The following is a 20,701-nucleotide window of genomic DNA, read 5'->3' on the forward strand; positions in this document are numbered from 1 at the left end:
AAAAAAGAATGCCTACAGACTTTCTGTAAGAAACCATGGAAAATCAAGGTGAAAGGAAAGCAATTTCAGGTAAAAGAAAAATTTAAAAATTGATCACCAGATCTATGCTTAAGAAATTTCTTCAGTTTGAATAAAAAGGATACCAGAGGGAAACAGATCTTCAGGAATGAAAAGCAGAAGATTGGAAATGTTACACATATGAGTAAACACCAAGCACTAAATTATCTCTTAATTTCCTGTGTAAAACATACTACTGTTAAAAGCAAAAATGATGATATGCTTTGAGATCTTATAATGTATGTACATGTGAGACTGTTTAGTGATTAACAATAAAAGTGGTTGAGGGGTTAGAAAACTACATTTACAGCATTTCTATATTTTACATGAGCTTATGAATTTCCTCAATGGTAACTTATGCAAGGCACTTCAAGTTGTTAGTTGACTAATACAAATCAACTTATCAGTTAAATAATTTTAAAATGTGGAGGTATGTGATAGTCTGTTTACTCTCTTCAATCAAAATTAGTAGAATCATGCATTCATAAGAAAATGTTAATTTTATAAAACATGTTTGTTCCTATTACATTTTCTATGTTGAAACCAGTTTTTTTGCAGGTGCCTTATAAGTGATTAACAATATATAATTTTTTCAACTTCTTTCTAAATCATTGTAAGTTTTTCTGATTCTAGTTCTTATGGATTTTATTTCTAAAACCAGAGTATATTCTTTTGGTAGTTGATACAGTTTTAATTATATGGTTAATAGAATATGTATTAAGTAATTCAGTTAGCATGAATTCAGTTCTGATAGCATATACTACCCCCAAAAGTGAAGACCTTCAAGAAATAAGTTAGTAATACGTAAAAAACATTTCTTGTGTAAAAAAAAAAAGCCACTAGACTTTTTAGAGAATAAGTAGCTTGTCTTTAGAATCTGCTATGTTAGTCACTAGAGAATCTAGTTAGAGTGAAATTACAGAATTGCTGAGACATTTAAAATCTAGAAGCAGAAGATGATAAATAAGAACACTATAGACAAATATGCAATAGTTATAGCACAATAACATGCAGATAAGGCTAGTTGAATGCATGCATTTTTTTAAATGAGGGAAATAGTGAGTTTATTTCTTTGGAATCATGGTTGTTTTTCTTTTTCTTTTTTTGGAGGGGTAGGGGTTTGAAAATAATGTGCATTTATTCTCAAAATAAAAACAGACTTTACAAAAGAAGAAAGTTATTTGAAACGACTTTGGGGGAAAATTTTAGATATTTGCTCTGGATGTTTGGATCATTGCATCATAGAATCTAAATGATGAAGAAAAACAAAATAAAGGACCTGATGGGACAGAAAAGGTTTGACTTAGTTTACCTGGAAAGCTATAGTGGTTAAATATTTGGTGTATTGTAAACCCTGTTTTTAAGAATAATATGAAAGTGTTGCTCTAAATCGGTTAATTCATTCCAATCAATTCTAGATGTTTAATTTCTCAAGATGAGTTTTATTACTGCTACTGAATTTTCCTGACAAAAATTTGACCTATAACTTGCAGAAGTGTTACTGCAGTTTGAAAACCTAAAATAATAGGTCTTTAAGGATACAAAAAATGATCACATACCAGTTAATTCTTATTTAAGATACAAGACCCATTAAAAAAAAATTTTAATATAAATTTATTTATTCAAATTGGAGGTTAATTACTTTACAATATTGTATTGGTTTTGCAATACATCAACATGAATCTGCCACAGGTATACACGTGTTCCCCATCCTGAGCTCCCCTCCCTCCTCCCTCCGCATCCCATCTCTCTGGGTTGTCTCAGTGCACCAGCCCCAAGCACATGTAAAAAAAGTTTTTCCTAGAATATTTTGCCTGCTAAATGGTCTAATTTTTAAAAAATCATGGTCAAATGTACTTAGGAAATGCTATATGGATCTCAGTGGATCTCAGTGTTTCACAATGAAATTAGCAAAAGCTTTGAAGAATCTTGAATAGAAAGGAAGAAAGACAGAAAGAAAGAAAGAGTGAGAGAAAGAAAGAAAAGAAGAAAGGATGGAGGAAGGAGGAAGAAAAAGAAGGAAAGAAGGCAGGATGGACAAAGGAAGGGAGGAAAGAAGAAACTGTTAATACAGTTCAATTCAATATTTCTTAGTTGTTTACCCCAAATGAAGGGTCAGCAAACAATTTTCTATGACAGGGCTGGATAATAAATATTTTTGGTTTAGCAGCATAAGAGGCAAAATCAAGAACATTATGTAAATTTTTATATAACAAGACAGAAAAGAAATTGCCAGAAAATTCTCCTGAAGTAATTAAAAAAAATTAGATACAATGTTTTATAATACTTATCTACTCTTGAGAAACGTGTATGCAGGTCAGGAAGCAACAGTTAGAACTGGACATGGCACAACAAACTGGTTCCAAATAGGAAAAGGAGTACGTCAAGGCTGTATATTGTCACCCTGCTTATTTAACTCATCTGCAGAGTGCATCATGAGAAACGTTGGGCTGGATGAAGTGCAAGCTGGAATCAAGATTGCCAGGAGAAATATGAGTAACCTCAGATATGCAGATGACACCACCCTTATGGCAGAAAGTGAAGAAGATCTAAAGAGCCTCTTGATGAAAGTGAGAGAGGAGAGTGAAAATGTTGGCTTAAAGCTCAACATTCAGAAAACTAAGATCATGGCATCTGGTCCCATCACTTCATGGCAAATAGATGGGGAAACATTGGCTGACTTTATTTTGGGGGGCTCCAAAATCACTGAATATTGTGATTGCAGCTATGAAATTAAAAGATGCTTACTCCTTGGAAGGAAAGTTATGACCAACCTAGACAGAATATTCAAAAGCAGAGACATTACTTTGTCAACAGAGGTAAGCTATTTGGAGGTTCAGTTTTAGATATCCTATACCTTAGTTAGGGGCTTCCCTGGTCGTGCAGAGGTTAAAGCGTCTGCCTGCAATGTGGGAGACCTGGGTTCGATCCCTGGGTCGGGAAGATCCCCTGGAGAAGGAAATGGCCACCCACTCCAGTATTCCTGCCTGAAGAATCCCATGGATGGAGGAGTTTGGTGGGCTACATTGAGATCATTGAGATCTCATTCCATTTCTTGCTTTTCCAAGAATAGAGGGTAATTATTTAAACTGACTCAAGTGAAAGAGTCTATGATCATTAAAAATTTTCCCAAAAAACTTTACCTGTCATTGTATCTCTACAAATGAACCAATATTATTCTAGTCAGTTTTTAGATGGAACTTCTTTTCAGAATGCTCATTCAAACTAAATGGTAATTGCTAAGAAAGACTACATTCTTATCTCCTTATGTTTGTCTCACTTCTCTCCAGCTCTCCAATAATTCATTATCTATAGTCTGGCTTCATTCACCCTCTAGCACCCATCTCATTGTCTTGTCATTTTCCTCCTTATCTTTCTACCTTTTTTCTATACACTGTGTTTTCACCATCTTAGCATTTAAACCCACCTTTGTTCATGCCACTTCCTCTAGTTGAATTTAGTTTTCCCTTTCTGTACCTAGGAAAATCCATTTGAACTTGTAAGTTCAGCCAAAATGTCATGTATCATCTGAAGCCTTTTCTGACCTCTGTATTCCTCAATTGGGCTTTCCATAGCTGAGTAGGTAAAGAATCTACCTGCAGTGCAGAAGACCTGGGTTTGATTCCTGGGTTGGGAAGATCCCCTGGAGAAGGAAATGGCGACCCACTCCAGTATCCTTGCCTGGAAAATCTCATGCACCGAGGAGCCGAGTTGGCTGCAGTCCATGGGGTCGCAAAGAGTCAGGCACAAATGAGCGACTAACACTTACTCTCACTTACTTACTATTCCTCAATTAGATTCAAACTGTCTTGTCTCTTTCATTCACATCCTAATAATAATTTGTGTAACAATATATCATATAAATGATATGTACTTTGTTAACTAGTTTTTTTTTAATCTTTCTAATTTTAAACTGTGAATATATCAGCAACAGGGACTAAGACTCAGTCAACATTGTCTCACAGACATGGTACATGGTAGGAGTATAGTGAAATTGCAAGGAAGTGAGTTACCTGTAAAAGCTCATTCCTCCATGTATACCCCATACACATAGCTTGCCATCATCTTTCATCTTTAAACTTTCTTCATTAAGAAACTTACAAATATTTCAAGTAGTAAATAAATATAATTATGTATGTCTGTGTTAAGTTGCTTTAGTCATGTCTGATTGTGCAACCCTGTGGACTGTAGCCTGCCAGGGTCTTCTGTCCATGGGATTCTTCAAGCAAGAATACTAGAATGGGTTGCCATGGCCTCCTCCAGGGCATCAAGCCTGTGTCTCTTATGTCTCCTGCACTGGCACTCAGGAGGCCCCATATATAATTCTCTGTGTCTCTAATAAATATGAAATGTACATCATCTGACATTCAGTTCAGTTCAGTTCAGTCACTCAGTCGTGTCCAACTCTTTGCGACCCCATGAATCACAGCATGCCAGGCCTCCCTGTCCATCACCAACTCCTGGAGTTCACTCACACTCATGTCCATCGAGTTGGGGATGCCATCCAGCCATCTCATCCTCTGTCGTCCCCTTCCCCTCCTGACCCCAATCCCTCCCATCATCAGGATCTTTTCCAATGAGTCAGCTCTTCACATGAGGTGGCCAAAGTATTGGAGTTTCAGCTTCAGCATCAGTCCTTCCAATGAACACCCAGGACTGATCTCCTTTAGGATGGACTGGTTGGATCTCTTTGCAATCCAAGGGACTCTCAAGAGTCTTCTCCAACACCACAGTTCAACAGCATCAATTCTTTGGCACTCAGCTTTCTTCACAATCCAACTCTCACATCCATACATGACCACTCAAAAATCCATAGCCTTGACTAGACAGACCTTTGTTGGCAAAGTAATATCTCTGCTTTTCAATATGCTATCTAGGTTGGTCATAACTTTCCTTCAAAGGAGTAAGCATCTTTTAATTTCATGACTTCAGTCACCATCTGCAGTGATTTTGGAGCCCAAAAAATAAAGTCTGAGACTGTTTCCACTGTTTCCCCACCTATTTCCCATGAAGTGATGGGACCACATGCCATGATCTTTGTTTTCTGAATGTTGAGCTTTAAGCCAACTTTTTCACTCTCCTCTTTCACTTTCATCAAGAGGCTTTTTAGTCCCTCTTCACTTTCTGCCATAAGGGTGGTGTCATCTGCATATCTGAGGTTATTCATATTTCTCCCGGCAATCTTGATTTCAGCTTGTGCTTCTTCCAGCCCAGCGTTTCTCATGATGTACTCTGCATATAAGTTAAATAAGCAGGGGGACAATATACAGCCTTGATGTACTCCTTTAGTATTTTTTAAAAGTGTTACTTCACAAGGAACTTGATGTTCATTTCAAGGTGGATTTTTCTGTATTGTGTATCAGTGTCTTTTCAAGGAAGAGGAAAATGAAACAAATACAGATGAAAATTGTACTACGTGAAGGCAAATGAATGAAATTTACTAGGGGTAGAGATTGCCTTAGAGGTGGATTAGTGCATAAATCCTAAACAGTACAATTTGCTTAGAATTTTAATGTAATAATTTAACTTTTATTCTTTATGAAATGCTGAATAAAAAGAAAACTTTAATTGGACAAAACCACAGTCAAAGGAGTGACACAAAATATTTGTTTTGTCGTTTTATTGGATGGATGCAAGTAGGAGAACTGAAGGGAAGGAAGCAGAGAATAACCTACTGCAAACACTAAACATGCATTACTAAGTATCAGAAATAACTTTTTTAAACATCTTCTTACATTGCTTCTTCCACAAAACAAAAAGATATTGGTGTATATTATGTTATAGTTACACATACATCTGAGATAAGATTTAGTTATACTCTATTGTAGCAAACAGATAACTGAAACACAAGAAATAATCATTTCTGTAGAATTTCAGAAGGGGAAAAAAAGAAAGAAACAGCAAGGAAATATTTCAGGTGATTTTTGTTCTTCATTCTAAGTTATGCTTGAGTTTAAATGACCCTCATCCTCTGTTGATCATTAGCTCAATTAAATTTAAGTTTTTAGAAATATTATCTAGAATAAAATTAATTCTGGACACAGACATTCATTATCAGGTTGTATTTTAATGGTTATTTTATTGATATTTAGTATTCTAGAAGGATAGAGTAAAAAATGTTTGGATATTCTTGTATTGGAAAAAGAGCCTATATTTTTCATTTGTGATCAGGGATGCCTTGAAATTGCATGAAGTGGAATAAAGAGTCTAGAGCTGTGGGTAGAATGTGCATGGGAGATAGCCAAGGCTGGTTCCACCTTCTGCATTTTTCAATTTGTTTTCTTATCAACATGCCCATAAACTGGAAAGCATTAGGCACAGACACATTGATAAGCATATGAGAATTACTCCCACTCTCCCTCAAACCTCTGTCATGGAATCTCTTTGAAATTTTGGAGTCTCCACTTGAAACACAAGGAGTTACAATAGAAATGTAAAATCAAATTGTTTTAACATCAGTAATTAAAGTGTATATACAGCCTGCTTTTTTGTGAATCCTGGGGTGGATGAGAACTGGAAAGAAAGAGGGGTTAATTCAGCATGCTCTTAGCATAACCGACAGTGAAGGGCTTTCTTACCCACGAGGGCTTAACTGTTAAGCTGTCATGTGTTACCTGGAACTTAGGATTCCTGGAAGTAAGCAAGAGATGTGGACTCACATTCATTTCAACCTAAAATGAATTCATTAAATAGGTTTCTGAAAGCTCTCAGAATCAATGAAAAAGCTGGAATTCCAGGAGGGGGAAATGAACAAAAGCCATGAGTGGTCAGTCATTCTTGAACATAGAATTTTTATAGGAAGATTTGTTTGCAATGCCACAGGAAAATATAATTATGATCCTGCAACTGGCAGCTACATCAGTCTTACAAAGAACCTACCAGGATTTGATCCCATGTCTCTCTGATAGAAATCCCATTTTCTACACTTTTCCTTTTATTTTTATTTTCCATTGACAGAGGAGCCTGATAGTCTATAGTCCATGGAGTTACAAAGAGTCGGACACGAATGAGTGACTTCACTTTCAAGTTCTACTGCCATGACACATATTAGGCAGTAGTGTTTCTCACTAAATTAATATCCTCATACATTTGGTTTTACTTTTCTTTACTAGCCACATCTACAATAATTTGTGTATGCTTGTATTGGAGTGGAACATTAGATCATAAGATCTTGCTTTTTGTCCTCAAAACTTAGCACAGTGTCTAGCATATAAACAATTCCAGCTACATATTTGATATATAATGAAGGACTAGAAAAAAGATAATATGAAAAGAAGATGGAATGGTGAAAAAACAATAAAAAAGAAACTGGAGTAAAGGAAGAAATGAATCCACAATGACTAGATAATACAATTCTTTATCACTCTGATGCATATAAATCAGCACATTAAGAATTTTTAAAAATATGTAATAATGTTGACTATCTTCAATGGATCCCAGTTTATTAAGTATTTTTAATTGATTTTTCAGCAATTTCCAAAATGATCAATTTATCATACAGCTTCTCTTACCTTAAATGAGTTTTAGGGACTGATGTAGCCAAGAAATAGTCTTTTGTTACATATCATTGATGGCGTTGGTTTTCAGCTATAGTATGTTAACTTTTATCTGGTATCCATTTTTCTCCTAAAAAAAAAAAAAAAAAAAAAAAACCATGAATAAAAGTGCTTTGGAACTGAGGAATGACTTACCTAATTATGAATCTAAGACAAAGGGATATATTTCACTTCTTTGAGAATGTGTAATATTCTGTAAAATTTTAAGAAATAAGAACTCTTTGAAAGGGCTTCCTCATGTGAATAATTGCAAATGTCAAGGGATGAGAGTTCTCTGATAGTGATTCTATCTCTAGAATGTCAGGTACTGGTACAAAAGTGACATGAATGATTTGAGTGAGTTATTCTATCCCAGAGATGCTCCTGCAGAGAAATGAAAGCAGTATTCCATAAGTGACAGACAGATTTAGTCAAAGCCAAAATGTCAGAGGTAATCAAACTTTAATTTGTGCTCATAGCTTTACTTTGCATTATATAAATGGGCACTCAGAATTTACTACATACTGGAAAATAAAAGAAACAGAATTTTTATAAAGTTGAATGATACACTGTGGCTTTCAGTAAAATATTGATCATTTTTATGGTAGCATTTTCAATGAATAATGATTACTGATAAAAATTCTGCATGTTTTTTTTTCTTTTTCTTTGTTTAATATACATGCAGCAAATATGCAAACTTGATTCTTATGAACAATCCTATTTTCACAGTGCCCAGAGTAAAAACAGACATCATTCATATATCAGAAACCAAATTTTGCTCTTTGCTAGTGTTACCAAAGCAAATGTGTTTGCTGACCCACCACACAGCAAAGCCAATCTACTGACACTGAATTGTTGGGAAGGAAAGTATAGCATTTATTTATAGGATGCCAAGCAAATAGAATTGGCTGCTAATCCTCAAAAGACCAGAACTCCCTGATAGCTTTCAGGGAGCAGTTTTTGAAGGCAATATTTGGGGTGAAGGTCTTGCAGCTTGTGGACTTTCTTATGATTGGTTGTGTAAAGGTAACAGGGTGATCTTTCAAGAATCAGAATCATCAACTTTCTGGTTCCAAGCATTCTGGGTTCTATGTGCTTGTGGTCAGCATATAGTCACCACCTTCCACCTGGGTAGGGCTCTTAACTTCTGTCCAGTACAGTTCAGTCACTCAGTCATGTCTGACTCTTTGCGACCCCATGGACTGCAGCACACCAGGCTTCCCTGTCCATCACCATCTCCCAGAACTTGCTCAAATTCATGTCCTTTGAGTTGTTGATGCCATCCAATCATCCATCTCATCCTCTGGTGTCCCCTTTTCCTCCTGCCTTCAGTCTTTCCCAGCATCAGGTTCTCTTCCAAGAGTCAGCTGTTCACATGAGATGGACAAAGTATAGGAGTTTCAGCTTCAGCATCAGTCCTTCCAATGAATATTCAGGACTGATTTCCTTTAGGATGCATTGGTTTGATCTCCTGCAGTCCAAGGGATTCCTAAGAGTCTTCTCCATCACCACAGTTCAAAAGCATCAATTCTTCAGCTCTCAACTTCTTTATAGTCCAAATCTCACATCAATACATGACTACTGGAAAAAACATAGCTTTGACTAGATGGACTTTGTTGGCAAAGTAATGTCTCTGCTTTTAAATATGCTGTCTACATTGGTCATAGTTTTTCTTCCAAGGAGCAAGTATCTTTTTATTTCATGGTTGCAGTCACTATCTGCAGTGATTTTGGAGCCCCCCAAAATAGTCTGTCACTGTCTCCACTGTTTCCCCATCTATTTGCCATGAAGTGATGGGATCAGATGCCATGATCTTAGTTTTCTGAATGTCGAGTTTTAAGCCATCTTTTTCACTCTCCTCTTTCACGTTCATCAAGAGGCTCTTTAGTTCCTCCTCACTCTCTGCCATAAAGGTATTGTAACCTGTGTATATGAGGTTATTGAAATTTCTCCCAGCAATCTTGATTCCAGCTAGTGCTTCCTCCAGCCCAGCATTTCGCATGTTGTATGCTGCATATAAGTTAAATAAGGATGGTGACAATATATAGCCTTGACATACTCCTTCCCCGTTTTGGAACCAGTCTGTTGTTCCATGTCCAGCTCTAACTGTTCCTTCTTGACCTGCATACAGATTTCTCAGGAGACAGGTCAGGTGTCCTGGTATTACCATCTCTTGAAGAATTTTCCAGTTTATTGTGATCCACACAGTCAAAGACTTTGATGTAGTCAATAGAGCAGAAGTAGATTTTTTTTTCTGGAACTCTCTTGCTTTTTTGACGATTCAACGGATGTTGGCAATTTGATCTATGATACCTCTGCCTTTTGTAAATCTAACTTCTTTGGTACAGCTCAAAGATATGTATGTGTTCAAGGTGACTACTGATAAAAAGCAATATGTACATAATTATGTGATTTAATAGTGTCCCTATGATAAAACATTTTTATTATTGAAAAATAATAACATCTGTCTCTAATAATGGCTTCATATCACTCAAAATATTTTTGTGTCATTTAATTCCAAAATAGCATTACATTAAACTCACTTTAGTAACACATATTTAATTTACTCCAATACAAATTATTTAAGAAACTGATAAACTTTCATGTTTAAAAATCAAATCTATTCTTGACAAAGCAAAAGACAAAGATTCCACACAAGTTTTGGAGCTACTATTGGACCAGGAAATATAATCAATTTGGAGAATGGTTAATACCAGGAGCCAAAAGGAGCCAAGGATATGGTTTGGAGAATGTTCACACTCTCTTAGGTCAGGGCAAAAGATAAAAATTGTCTATAATGTGAAGGGTATGAAACTAGCATTAAAACCTTCAAGAACTGACTCTGGAAAGTGAAACATAATAGGATCCAAGTGAGACATACTAAATATTGGCAAATTCTAGTCAACAGAAGTTATCTGTTGACAATTTGTCATATGATGTCAATTTGTCATCAATTTGACAGTTACCATCCCTATTAAGCAGAATATTTGAATTGTCATCTACCATTTCCCCTTTACGCTCTCTCATTTCCCCTTTATATTCTTTCACTGCCAACAATTATTTTCTTAAGTAGGGCTTCCAGGGTAATTCAGCTGGTAAAGAATCTGCTGGCCATGCAGGAGACGCTGTTTTGATTCCTATGTTGGGAAGATCCCCTGGAGGAGGGCATGGCAACCCACTCCAGTATTCTTGCCTAGAGAATCCTCATGGACAGAGAAGCCTGGAAGGGTACAGTCCGTGGGGTCGCAAAGAGTCAAGAAGACTGAACAGCTAAACACAGCACAGCATTTTCCTAAGTAACCTCCTAGTCACTCACTTGTTTATAAACAACTTAATGCTGTCAATTACCAAAAAGGGAGAGTTCAAACTTTGGTCTAGTATTCAAGTTGTTATATGATTTGGCACCGTCTTAACTCTTAGAGCAACCACAGGTGTATAGAAATATATTTGAATCTTACAGAACTGTTCTCCTTCACATTTCCATAGTTGTCCAGTTTTGGCTCTAGCTCATTCTGTTCCCTCAGCCTGGAATTTCTTCCTCTCCACGTTCCCAATCCTGTGGAATCACTCTTTGTCCTTAATGACACAATTTAAACTCAGTAATCTTTAAAAGTCTGTTTGAGCCAATTCCCCCACACTGACTCCTGATGCTCATGGCTAAGCCCTGTAATACATGTTTTTCCTCCTTTGGGTTTTAGAAGTTTAGCTACCTGTCTCTCACATAAAATTGTAATCTCCTTGGAGACAAGGGCTACACATTAACTTTTTTTTTTTTATAACTCAGGCATACTTAGCTAGAGTTCTTTCTAACAACAAATTACAAATTGGCTTTTAAGAGTTTGAGTAATTTATTTTACTTATACAGAACATATATATGTGTTAACTAGGATATTTTATTAATTCCAACATTTTTTCCAGAAAGCAAGCAACAGTAAAAGGCAACCCCCATCCTATCCCAACTTAGCTATAACTATAAATTCTCTTAAACCATTACAACACGTGGGATTTTTTTGAATGATCTAGTTTTCTCATTTAAAGTTATCATAAAAACAATTAAAATCAGTGAAGATGGGGTATCTTTTCAGTAATATTTCAGCTAAAATAGGTGTAACATCCAGTTATATTTGTTTTATTCTGATGTTCTTTTTCAATTAAATTGACTGAAGGTTTGTAACAGTCTGCTCTTACAAGTTTGTAGTAGGCATTGTCTTGGATTAAATCAGCCACAGTAGGGTAATTTACATTGCAGTTGTTCTCAAACTCAAAATCTTAATGACTTTTAACTTCATATGAACTTTAGATGTTCATTTCTTGCCATATGTCCATCACAAATTGTCTGGGAAGGGGAAGGAATTTATTCCATACCTCTTCCCCCAGAAATCCTGGCGTCTGGGGCAGCCATCACTGAAACATTACTGGGGTTGTGGCAGCGGGGAAGAGAAGGCAGAAAATTGAAAATCAGCTCTTAAAGACTCCTGCAGTACAATGACACATATTGTGTTTAATCACTTGGTGATGAGTAGTATCAATTCAATTAAGGTATTGATTAGAATAGTTTCTTGGGTCATTTATTGCATATTTCTCATTTTGCCATGATTCCACACATAACATTTCAACTGTATTCCTGTTGCTTTTGTGGTGACTTTACCAATTTTGAATTATTTTGTAAGTGTATTAAGACCATAGATTTTGAAGAACTTGACTTCTGGCTTGCTCTATTAACTGAAAACTTAACTGGTCAAATAGACATCACTGACTCAATGGACGTGAGTCTGAGCAAACTCTTGGGGATGGGGAAGGGCAGGGAAACCTGGCATGCTGCAGTCCATGGGGTCACGGAGTCAGACACGACTGAGCGACTGAACAACAACTATTTAGCGGGCTTTTTGAAAGAATTGATCAAAGGCAACAAAAATATTATGATAATTTAGTCAATAGTATTAGGATAAATGACATTAGTATTTGTCATATTTTCAATGTGGTTTAAATCTAGTCACAGCCCTTGATGATTGTTTGGATCCAGTTTATTTTCATCAGTGGGCCCAAGTATTACCTGGGAGTTTTTGCAGCTCTCATATTGCTTAGACAGTGATGAGAGTTTGTGATTATTATATGAAACTAATATAATTCAAGGAAAAAACCTTGGCAATTTTAAAAGGTTTAGAATATTATTAAAGTACATTTTTATAAAGCCAGCCACTAATTTTTCTCCACAGATAAAAGATATTAGGGACATCTCCTGGTATTGCAGATTCTAGCAAATGGTATTAAAATTCTAATTCCATATTGCTTGTTCTTTTACATTGAAGCAGATGTCAATTTCATATGGATTTTGAATATCATCCAATCTGTTCTTTAAATATAAATGTAATTACTGGTCAATGGTTTTGGATAATTTATATATCTGCAGAAATCATGGAGTTGTTATTAATTATTTTGACTTAGAGTTTGTTCCCTTCAAAAAGCTGAGAATTGGAGCAATATTACATTGGGTTAAATTGCCCTTCAGTTCAGTTCAGTTCAGTTCAGTCGCTCAGTCATGTCCGACTCTTTGCGACCCCATGAATCGCAGCACGCCAGGCCTCCCTGTCCATCACCAACCCCCGGAGTTCACTCAGACTCATGTACATCAAGTCCGTGATGCCATCCAGCCATCTCATCCTTGGTCGTGCCCTTCTCCTACTGCCCCCAATCCCTCCCAGCATCAGAGTCTTTTCCAATGAGTCAACTCTTTGCATGAGGTGGCCAAAGTACTGGAGCTTCAGCTTCAGCATCATTCCTTCCAAAGAAATCCCAGGGTTGATCTCCTTCAGAATGGAATGGTTGGATTTCCTTGCAGTCCAAGGGACTCTCAAGAGTCTTCTCCAACACCACAGTTCAAAAGCATCAATTCTTCAGCGCTCAGCCTTCTTCACAGTCCAACTCTCACATCTATACATGACCACAGGAAAAACCATAGCCTTGATTAGATAAACCTTAGTCGGCAAAGTAATGTCTCTGCTTTTGAATATGCTATCTAGGTTGGTCATAACTTTTCTTCCAAGGAGTAAGCGTCTTTTAATTTCATGGCTGCAGTCACCATCTGCAGTGATTTTGGAGCCCCCAAATATAAAGTCTGACACTGTTTCCACTGTTTCCCCATCTATTTCCCATGAAGTGATGGGACCGGATGCCATAATCTTCATTTTCTGAATGTTGAGCTTTAAGCCAACATTTTCACTCTCCTCTTTCACTTTCATCAAGAGGCTTTTTAGCTCCTTGTCACTTTCTGTCATAAGGGTGGTGTCATCTGCATATCTGAGGTTATTGATATTTCTTCCAGCAATCTTGATTCCAGCTTTTGTTTCTTCCAGTCCAGCGTTTCTCATGATGTACTCTGCATATAAGTTAAATAAGCAGGGTGACAATAGACAACCTTGACGTACTCCTTTTCCTATTTGGAACCAGTCTGTTGTTCCATGCCCAGTTCTAACTGTTGCTTCCTGACCTGCATACAGATTTCTCAAGAGGCAGGTCAGGTGGTCTGGTATTCCCATCTCTTTCAGAATTTTCCACAGTTGATTGTGATCCACACAGTCAAAGGCTTTGGCATAGTCAATAAAGCAGAAATAGATGTTTTTCTGGAACTCTCTTGCTTTTTCCATGATCCAGTGGATGTTGGCAATTTGATCTCTGGTTCCTCTGACTTTTCTAAAACCAGCTTGAACATCAGGGAGTTCACGGTTCACGTATTGCTGAAGCCTGGCTTGGAGAATTTTGAGCATTACTTTACTAGCATGTGAGATGAGTGCAATTGTGTGGTAGTTTTAGCATTCTTTGGCATTGCCTTTCTTTGGAATTGGAATGAAAACGGACCTTTTCCAGTCCTGTGGCCACTGCTGAGTTTTCCAAACTTGCTCTCATATTGAGTGCAGCACTTTCACAGCATCATCTTTCAGGATTTGAAACAGCTCCACTGGAATTCCATCACCTCCACTAGCTTTGTTCATAGTGATGCTTTCTAAGGCCCACTTGACTTCACATTCCAAGATGCCTGGCTCTAGATGAGTGATCACATCATCATGATTTTCTGGGTCGTGAAGATCTTTTTTGTACAGTTCTTCCGTGTATTGTTGCCACCTCTTCTTAATATCTTCTGCTCCTGTTAGGTCCATACCATTTCTGTCCTTTATCGAGCCCATCTTTGCATGAAATGTTCCCTTGGTATCTCTAATTTTCTTGAAGACCTCTCTAGTCTTTCCCATTTGTTCTTTTCCTCTATTTCTTTGCATTGATTGCTGAAGAAGGCTTTCTTATCTCTTCTTGCTATTCTTTGGAACTCTGCATTCAGATGCTTATATCTTTCCTTTTCTCCTTTGTTTTTCACTTCTCTTCTTATCACAGCTATTTGTAAGGCCTCCCCAGACAGCCATTTTGCTTTTTTGCATTTCTTTTCCATGGGGATGGTCTTGAACCCTGTCTCCTGTGCAATGTCATGAACCTCATTCCATAGTTCATCAGGCACTCTATCTATCAGATCTAGGCCCTTAAATCTACTTCTCACTTCCACTGTATAATCATAAGGGATTTGATTTAGGTCATACCTGAATGGTCTAGTGGTTTCCCCTACTTTCTTCAATTTGAGTCTGAATTTGGTAATAAGGAGTTCATGATCTGAGCCACAGTCATCTCCTGGTCTTGTTTTTGTTGACTGTATAAAGCTTCTCCATCTTTGGCTGCAAAGAATATAATCAATCTGATTTTGGTGTTGACCATCTGGTGATGTCCATGTGTAGAGTCTTCTCTTGTGTTGTTGGAAGAGGGTATTTGCTATGACCAGTGCATTTTCTTGGCAAAACTCTGTTCGTCTTTGCCCTGCTTCACTCTGCATTCCAAGGCCAAATTTGCCTGTTACTCCAGGTGTTTCTTGACTTCCTACTTTTGCATTCCAGTCCTCTATAATGAAAAGGACATCTTTTTTGGGTGTTAGTTCTAAAAGGTCTTGTAGGTCTTCATAAAACCGTTCAACTTCAGTTTCTTCAACGTTATTAGTTGGGGCATAGACTTGGATAACTGTGATATTGAATGGTTTGCCTTGGAGATGAACGAAATCATTCTGTCATTTTTGAGATTACATCCAAGTACTGCATTTCGGACTCTTTTGTTGCCACTTACTTTTGATAATAGTCACATGTGCTGATATAGTCTGGGTGTGGATAATCTGAATTTCTATTTACTTACAAGTACTGATAGAAGATTCTAGAACAAAAAGAGGATTCCCTCCACCTAAAAATGATATCATGTGTCTATATCATGTACTGTTTGTGAAAGGCAAAGGGGGGTAGTATGTGTTTATACAAAGATTAACTTTAGATGACTATTATAAAGTTAATGTTATTTCTCAGTAATGAGATGTTAAAGTCATAAAAAACAACTTCCATCCAGTTTTAAGTTACCTGAGATATAGTTCTCAAACTTTTGCCTAAGTGTGACCCATATACCTTGATAATAAACTTATTTATTTTATTCTTATCACTTGAAACTTTCTAAATGAAGTGAAAGCAGTGAATATCACTCTCTTGCTCTCCTCCTGATAGTACTGCCACTGCTGCTATAACTATTCGTAATACATAGTCAACATAATTATCCTAACAATCAAAATTTGTGTTAATTTATTCATCAGCTGAAGCGTAGTCCTAAAGGTTTTAATTTGATTTAGAATCTGCAATACCTGCAAAAGTGTAAGATGTTGAAGCAAATCATCTTGGATAAAGTCAGCCTTGCTTCTAGAAATGGCTACGTGTGTTATATGTTCTACATTCGTCTCGGTTCTTCTTCACATCAACTCTCTAAAGTAGGTGTGAGACATCCACATAGTATAAAAGAGAGGATTGAAATTTGCAAAGCTTAAGCAAATTATCAAAGTTATCTGGATTTTAAATTTAGGCTGCCTGATTATAAAACATATGTTTAAACCTCTATTCTTTCCATCCCCCGCCCCCCAACAATTCTTATTCTTATCTTGGCATACTCACCTGTAATATAAACAACAGGTAGTGATGGATTTAGTCTGAGCCACCAGGGAAGCCCTAACTAAATACTCTTACTGTTAAATGCTTGCTCACCAGAATCAAAGTAGAATATCAATAAAACATTCTGGTTATTAAGATTGCCTTCATCATTGTGCACATCAAGTATTAAAATCTAGGATCTCTAGACAATTATTTCAGATGTCCTTTAGTTTGCCCTATCTACAATCATGTAATGATCCTACAGCATGCTAGAACACATAGGGACTAGGCCGTCTTTCACCTTCTTAGAAGAATGTCAATCTAAATAGCAATTGACCTTTCACTGAAGAATATTCTACTCCCCCAAACATGTGGATGAAACATAGTTCTGTGACAGTTATATCATCACATAGACCAACAGTTTGAAATGTTTGGCATTAAAAATATATATTTTTTAATTTTTATTTTCACTTTATTTTGCTTTACACTACTGTATTGGTTTTGCCATACATTGACATAAACTGAATTATAGATAATTTTATCCTGAATTATCTCTAGTAAAGACATATATTTAAGTGTGGATAGATACTGTTTAATTTCTACTGATGTTCCTTTGCTGGGACTGCTGTTGTTGTTAATGATGATGTTGATATTATTGAAAGACTTCCAATGTTTTGGAAGAATCTGTAATGTAATCATATTAAAACTCTTTCCTGAATCCTCAAGCACAAGGTTATTATTACTGCTGCCCTATTTAAGAAGGAATTACCAGGGAAGTTTGGGGCATAAGGAGGTGTGTTCCACTTTACAATTTGAAGGAATTTTGTCATTGTTTCCTTTCATCAATGGATCTGTGAGTTGAACTAGATAGAATGAGAGAGATTTTCTAAATATTTCATTGATCACCAATTATTATTATTATTATTATTATTATTATTATTATTGTAAAAGACCCCAACTTGAAGTTTTTCTTGAAGTTTGCTGTTACCAAGATTGTATCTAGTATAGTTACCCGTCTCTTGAAAAAGTGAAAGTCACTCAGTCATATCTGACTCTTTGCGATCCCATGGTCTGTAGCCTGCCAGGCTCCTCTGTCCCTGGAATTCTCCAGGCAAGAGTACTGGAGTGGGTTGCCATTTCCTTCTCCAGGATTAATCTCTTAAGTATGCAAAATAGTAGCTTCCCTAGTAGCTCAGTTGGTAAAGAATCTGCCTGCAATGCAGGTGACCCAGCTTCCATTCCTGGGTAGGGAAGATTCCCCTGGAGAAGGAAATGAAAACCCACTCCAGTACTCTTGCCTAGAGAATTGCATGGACAGAGGAGCCTCGTGGGCTACAGTCGTTGGGATCATAAAGAATCGGACACTACTGTGTGATTAGTCTCTTAAGTATGCAAAATTTTACCTCAAACCTAAATCAATTTTGTGCTATGAGAAAAAGATTATTAAGCACATGAACACTGTGGTTGAAAATGTGGATTTAGAAGCTTCAATACCTAGTACCATGTAATTTCTAAATCATAACTGGGTATAGATATGATAGGAAAAGAAACAGCCATTAATAAGTGAAGGCAATGAAAAAATATGCATTAAATAAAAACAAATTAAAAGCAAATAAGTAGTTAAATACTTAGTTATTCAGCTAATATTCTGCAATATGAAAGTGTAAAAAATAGTTCCTAATAGTTTTGATTTATTTGCATGTTTCCTTATACAGATTTACATTTTTGAAAATAATATCTACTATCAACCTGATATAAAGAGTAGTTCATTGCGACTGACATCTTCTGGAAAAGAAGGGATTATTTTTAATGGAATTGCTGACTGGTTATACGAAGGTGAGTTGAATAGATGTAGTTTCAAAAGCATACAAATGACATATTTTTATATAATCTTTAAGAAAAATGTTCATTCTGGAGCAATACTTAGATCACTATTCCTTCTCATTTCCTTTCAAAATTGCCTTCATGCTTTCATATCTTTGTATTGCTCATATTTTGACTGGTTATGATTTACCTGATTCCATGTTTGAGACATATATGTGTGTGTGTGTATATATATATATATATATATATATATACACACACACACACGTTGTTCAGGTTAAATATATTTTATGCATGGTATTATTGAGGCATAAATTTTGAGAAAAAGGAAGTCACTAAGAACCAAGAGGCAGTAACCTTAAAAATAATCTGAGATTTCAATTATTTTTCCACTATTAAATGGGGAAACTTATACAGCTTTTCAAGCAATGAAGTGCCAAGATTAGATCTTCCTCATAAATAGATCATTTTAGCTACCGTGTAAGGCTGGAATTGAATAGCAAAAAGAACCACTGAACAACCAGAAGTCTTTTCCTATGTTCTATCAAAAGAGAATGAGCAATAGGACTAGGGTTAAAGCAGTAAAAAGGAAAGAAGATTCTAAAATTGATGAGGCAGTCAAATAGGTAGATCTTAATGTTTACAAGGATGAAATGAATTGAAGAAGTCAGGAATGATTCTTGGACTTCTGGTTGGATCACTAGTAAATGAATAGTGGGAGCAGACACAGTGAGCAGACCAGCAGAAGAGGAATAATTTAGTGGGAACACTGGTGCTTCACAGTGTGCTGGAATGCTCACTGGGTGACAAAGTAGGATCCTCTACACAGAAGAAATTTTGAATCAACTGGGAGTAAACTTAATGTACAGTGTACTGAATTGACCATTGATCAAGATGATTCAGGCCTCTGTCTTTTAGGGAAAGCTTCATGAAGTTTATGGAATTACATATTTGAGGAAATTATAAGGATATAAATCAAAGACCATTATTTGAGAAATAGAGTTACTTTCTTAATTAGAGAATAGAAACCTATATATTGGGCTGAAACTGAAAAATGTGTTGGGTAAAGGCAAGACCAATGGGTAACAAAAACTTCCAAGACTACACAATAGGTCTGACACTTTCCAAAAAACAGGGAGATGGGAAAATTATGGTTTTTGCCATTCAAATTAAAGTTACACCTTTGGTCATGTGTTCTACATATACTAGGAAATTTCAGATATGCTGTGTGAGTTAATTCTTACAATCCTAGTGTATTACTTACTGAAGAAACCAAGACTCAGGGAGGATAGGTTTCTTGGGCATGACCTCAGCTTCACGGTCATTCCCAAGAAACCTCACGAGGGCAGAGCTGGGGCTTGAATGTGTGTCTTCAAAGCCAGTGCTTCATCCTGGGCTACTCTGCCTGTTACAGTGGAAGGCCTTTCACTGTTCTCTAAAGGATGATATGCATTATGGACATAAGGTATTAGATTTCTCTGGTCTGTTTCATCAGCCAGACTCTGACTTACCTCAATTCTTGCTTCATTTCCAAGAGAAGGGACCCTACCAAGGGATTAAGCTATTAAGGTCTGACAGAGGGATTTAGGCAATTCAGATGTCATTGAGTTTTCCCTCAACATTTTGCCTGCCATCCCCAATCTATGCTTCAAGAGTCCCACATGGACCTTAATAATAATATAATATAACTTACTATTAGTCAGACACGACTGAGCGATTGAACTGAACTATCATTTTATTTGTCCAATGTGCCGTCAGCTCCCAGAATCCAGACCTTCTCTTTTCCCTTCAATATACTCATGAAAAGACAGTACTTTCTGTTAGGAATGCATATGATCTTTAATGGGAGCTTCCCAGGTGGCTCAGTGGTAAAGAATCTGCCTGCAGTGCAGAAGACACTGGTTTGATCCCTGGGTTGAGAAGATCTCCTGGAGGAGGAAATGGCAACCCTCTCTAGTATTCTTGCCTGGAGAATTCCATGGACAGAGGAGCCTGGTGAGCTACAGTCCATGGGGTTGCAAATAGTCAGACACAACTGGCAACTGAGCACATATGATTTTTAATAGTATGTGTGTGATACTCTAGTGTGGAAACTTCTTTTTTATTACTTTGCAGAAATCAACTACAATATGAATTAAGGTGTGGGGGAAACCCAGGAAGTAACATGTATCATTTCCACTTACCTTTTTTTAAAATTGAAATGTACCTTCTGTAATTACAGGAAAAAACAGTTTTGAAGAGTCACATTAAAGATAATAAAATGTTTTAAGGCAAATTTTAAGTGCATTACTTTTT

At 36.6% G+C, this 20,701-nt stretch overlaps 1 protein-coding gene across 1 annotated transcript in view; it reads left to right on the forward strand.

Annotated features, from left to right (window-relative positions):
* Positions 1 to 20,701, forward strand: part of DPP10 (dipeptidyl peptidase like 10) — a 760,992-nt gene that overhangs the window by 614,589 nt on the left and 125,702 nt on the right. Inside the window, exon 8 of the mRNA XM_052656314.1 lies at positions 18,298 to 18,418. Within this exon, the coding sequence (XP_052512274.1) occupies positions 18,298 to 18,418 (121 nt within the window). The remainder of the gene's footprint in view (positions 1 to 18,297; positions 18,419 to 20,701) is intronic.

This window comes from Budorcas taxicolor, chromosome 2, assembly GCF_023091745.1.
Source record: "Budorcas taxicolor isolate Tak-1 chromosome 2, Takin1.1, whole genome shotgun sequence".
NCBI classification, from domain to species: domain Eukaryota; kingdom Metazoa; phylum Chordata; class Mammalia; order Artiodactyla; family Bovidae; genus Budorcas; species Budorcas taxicolor.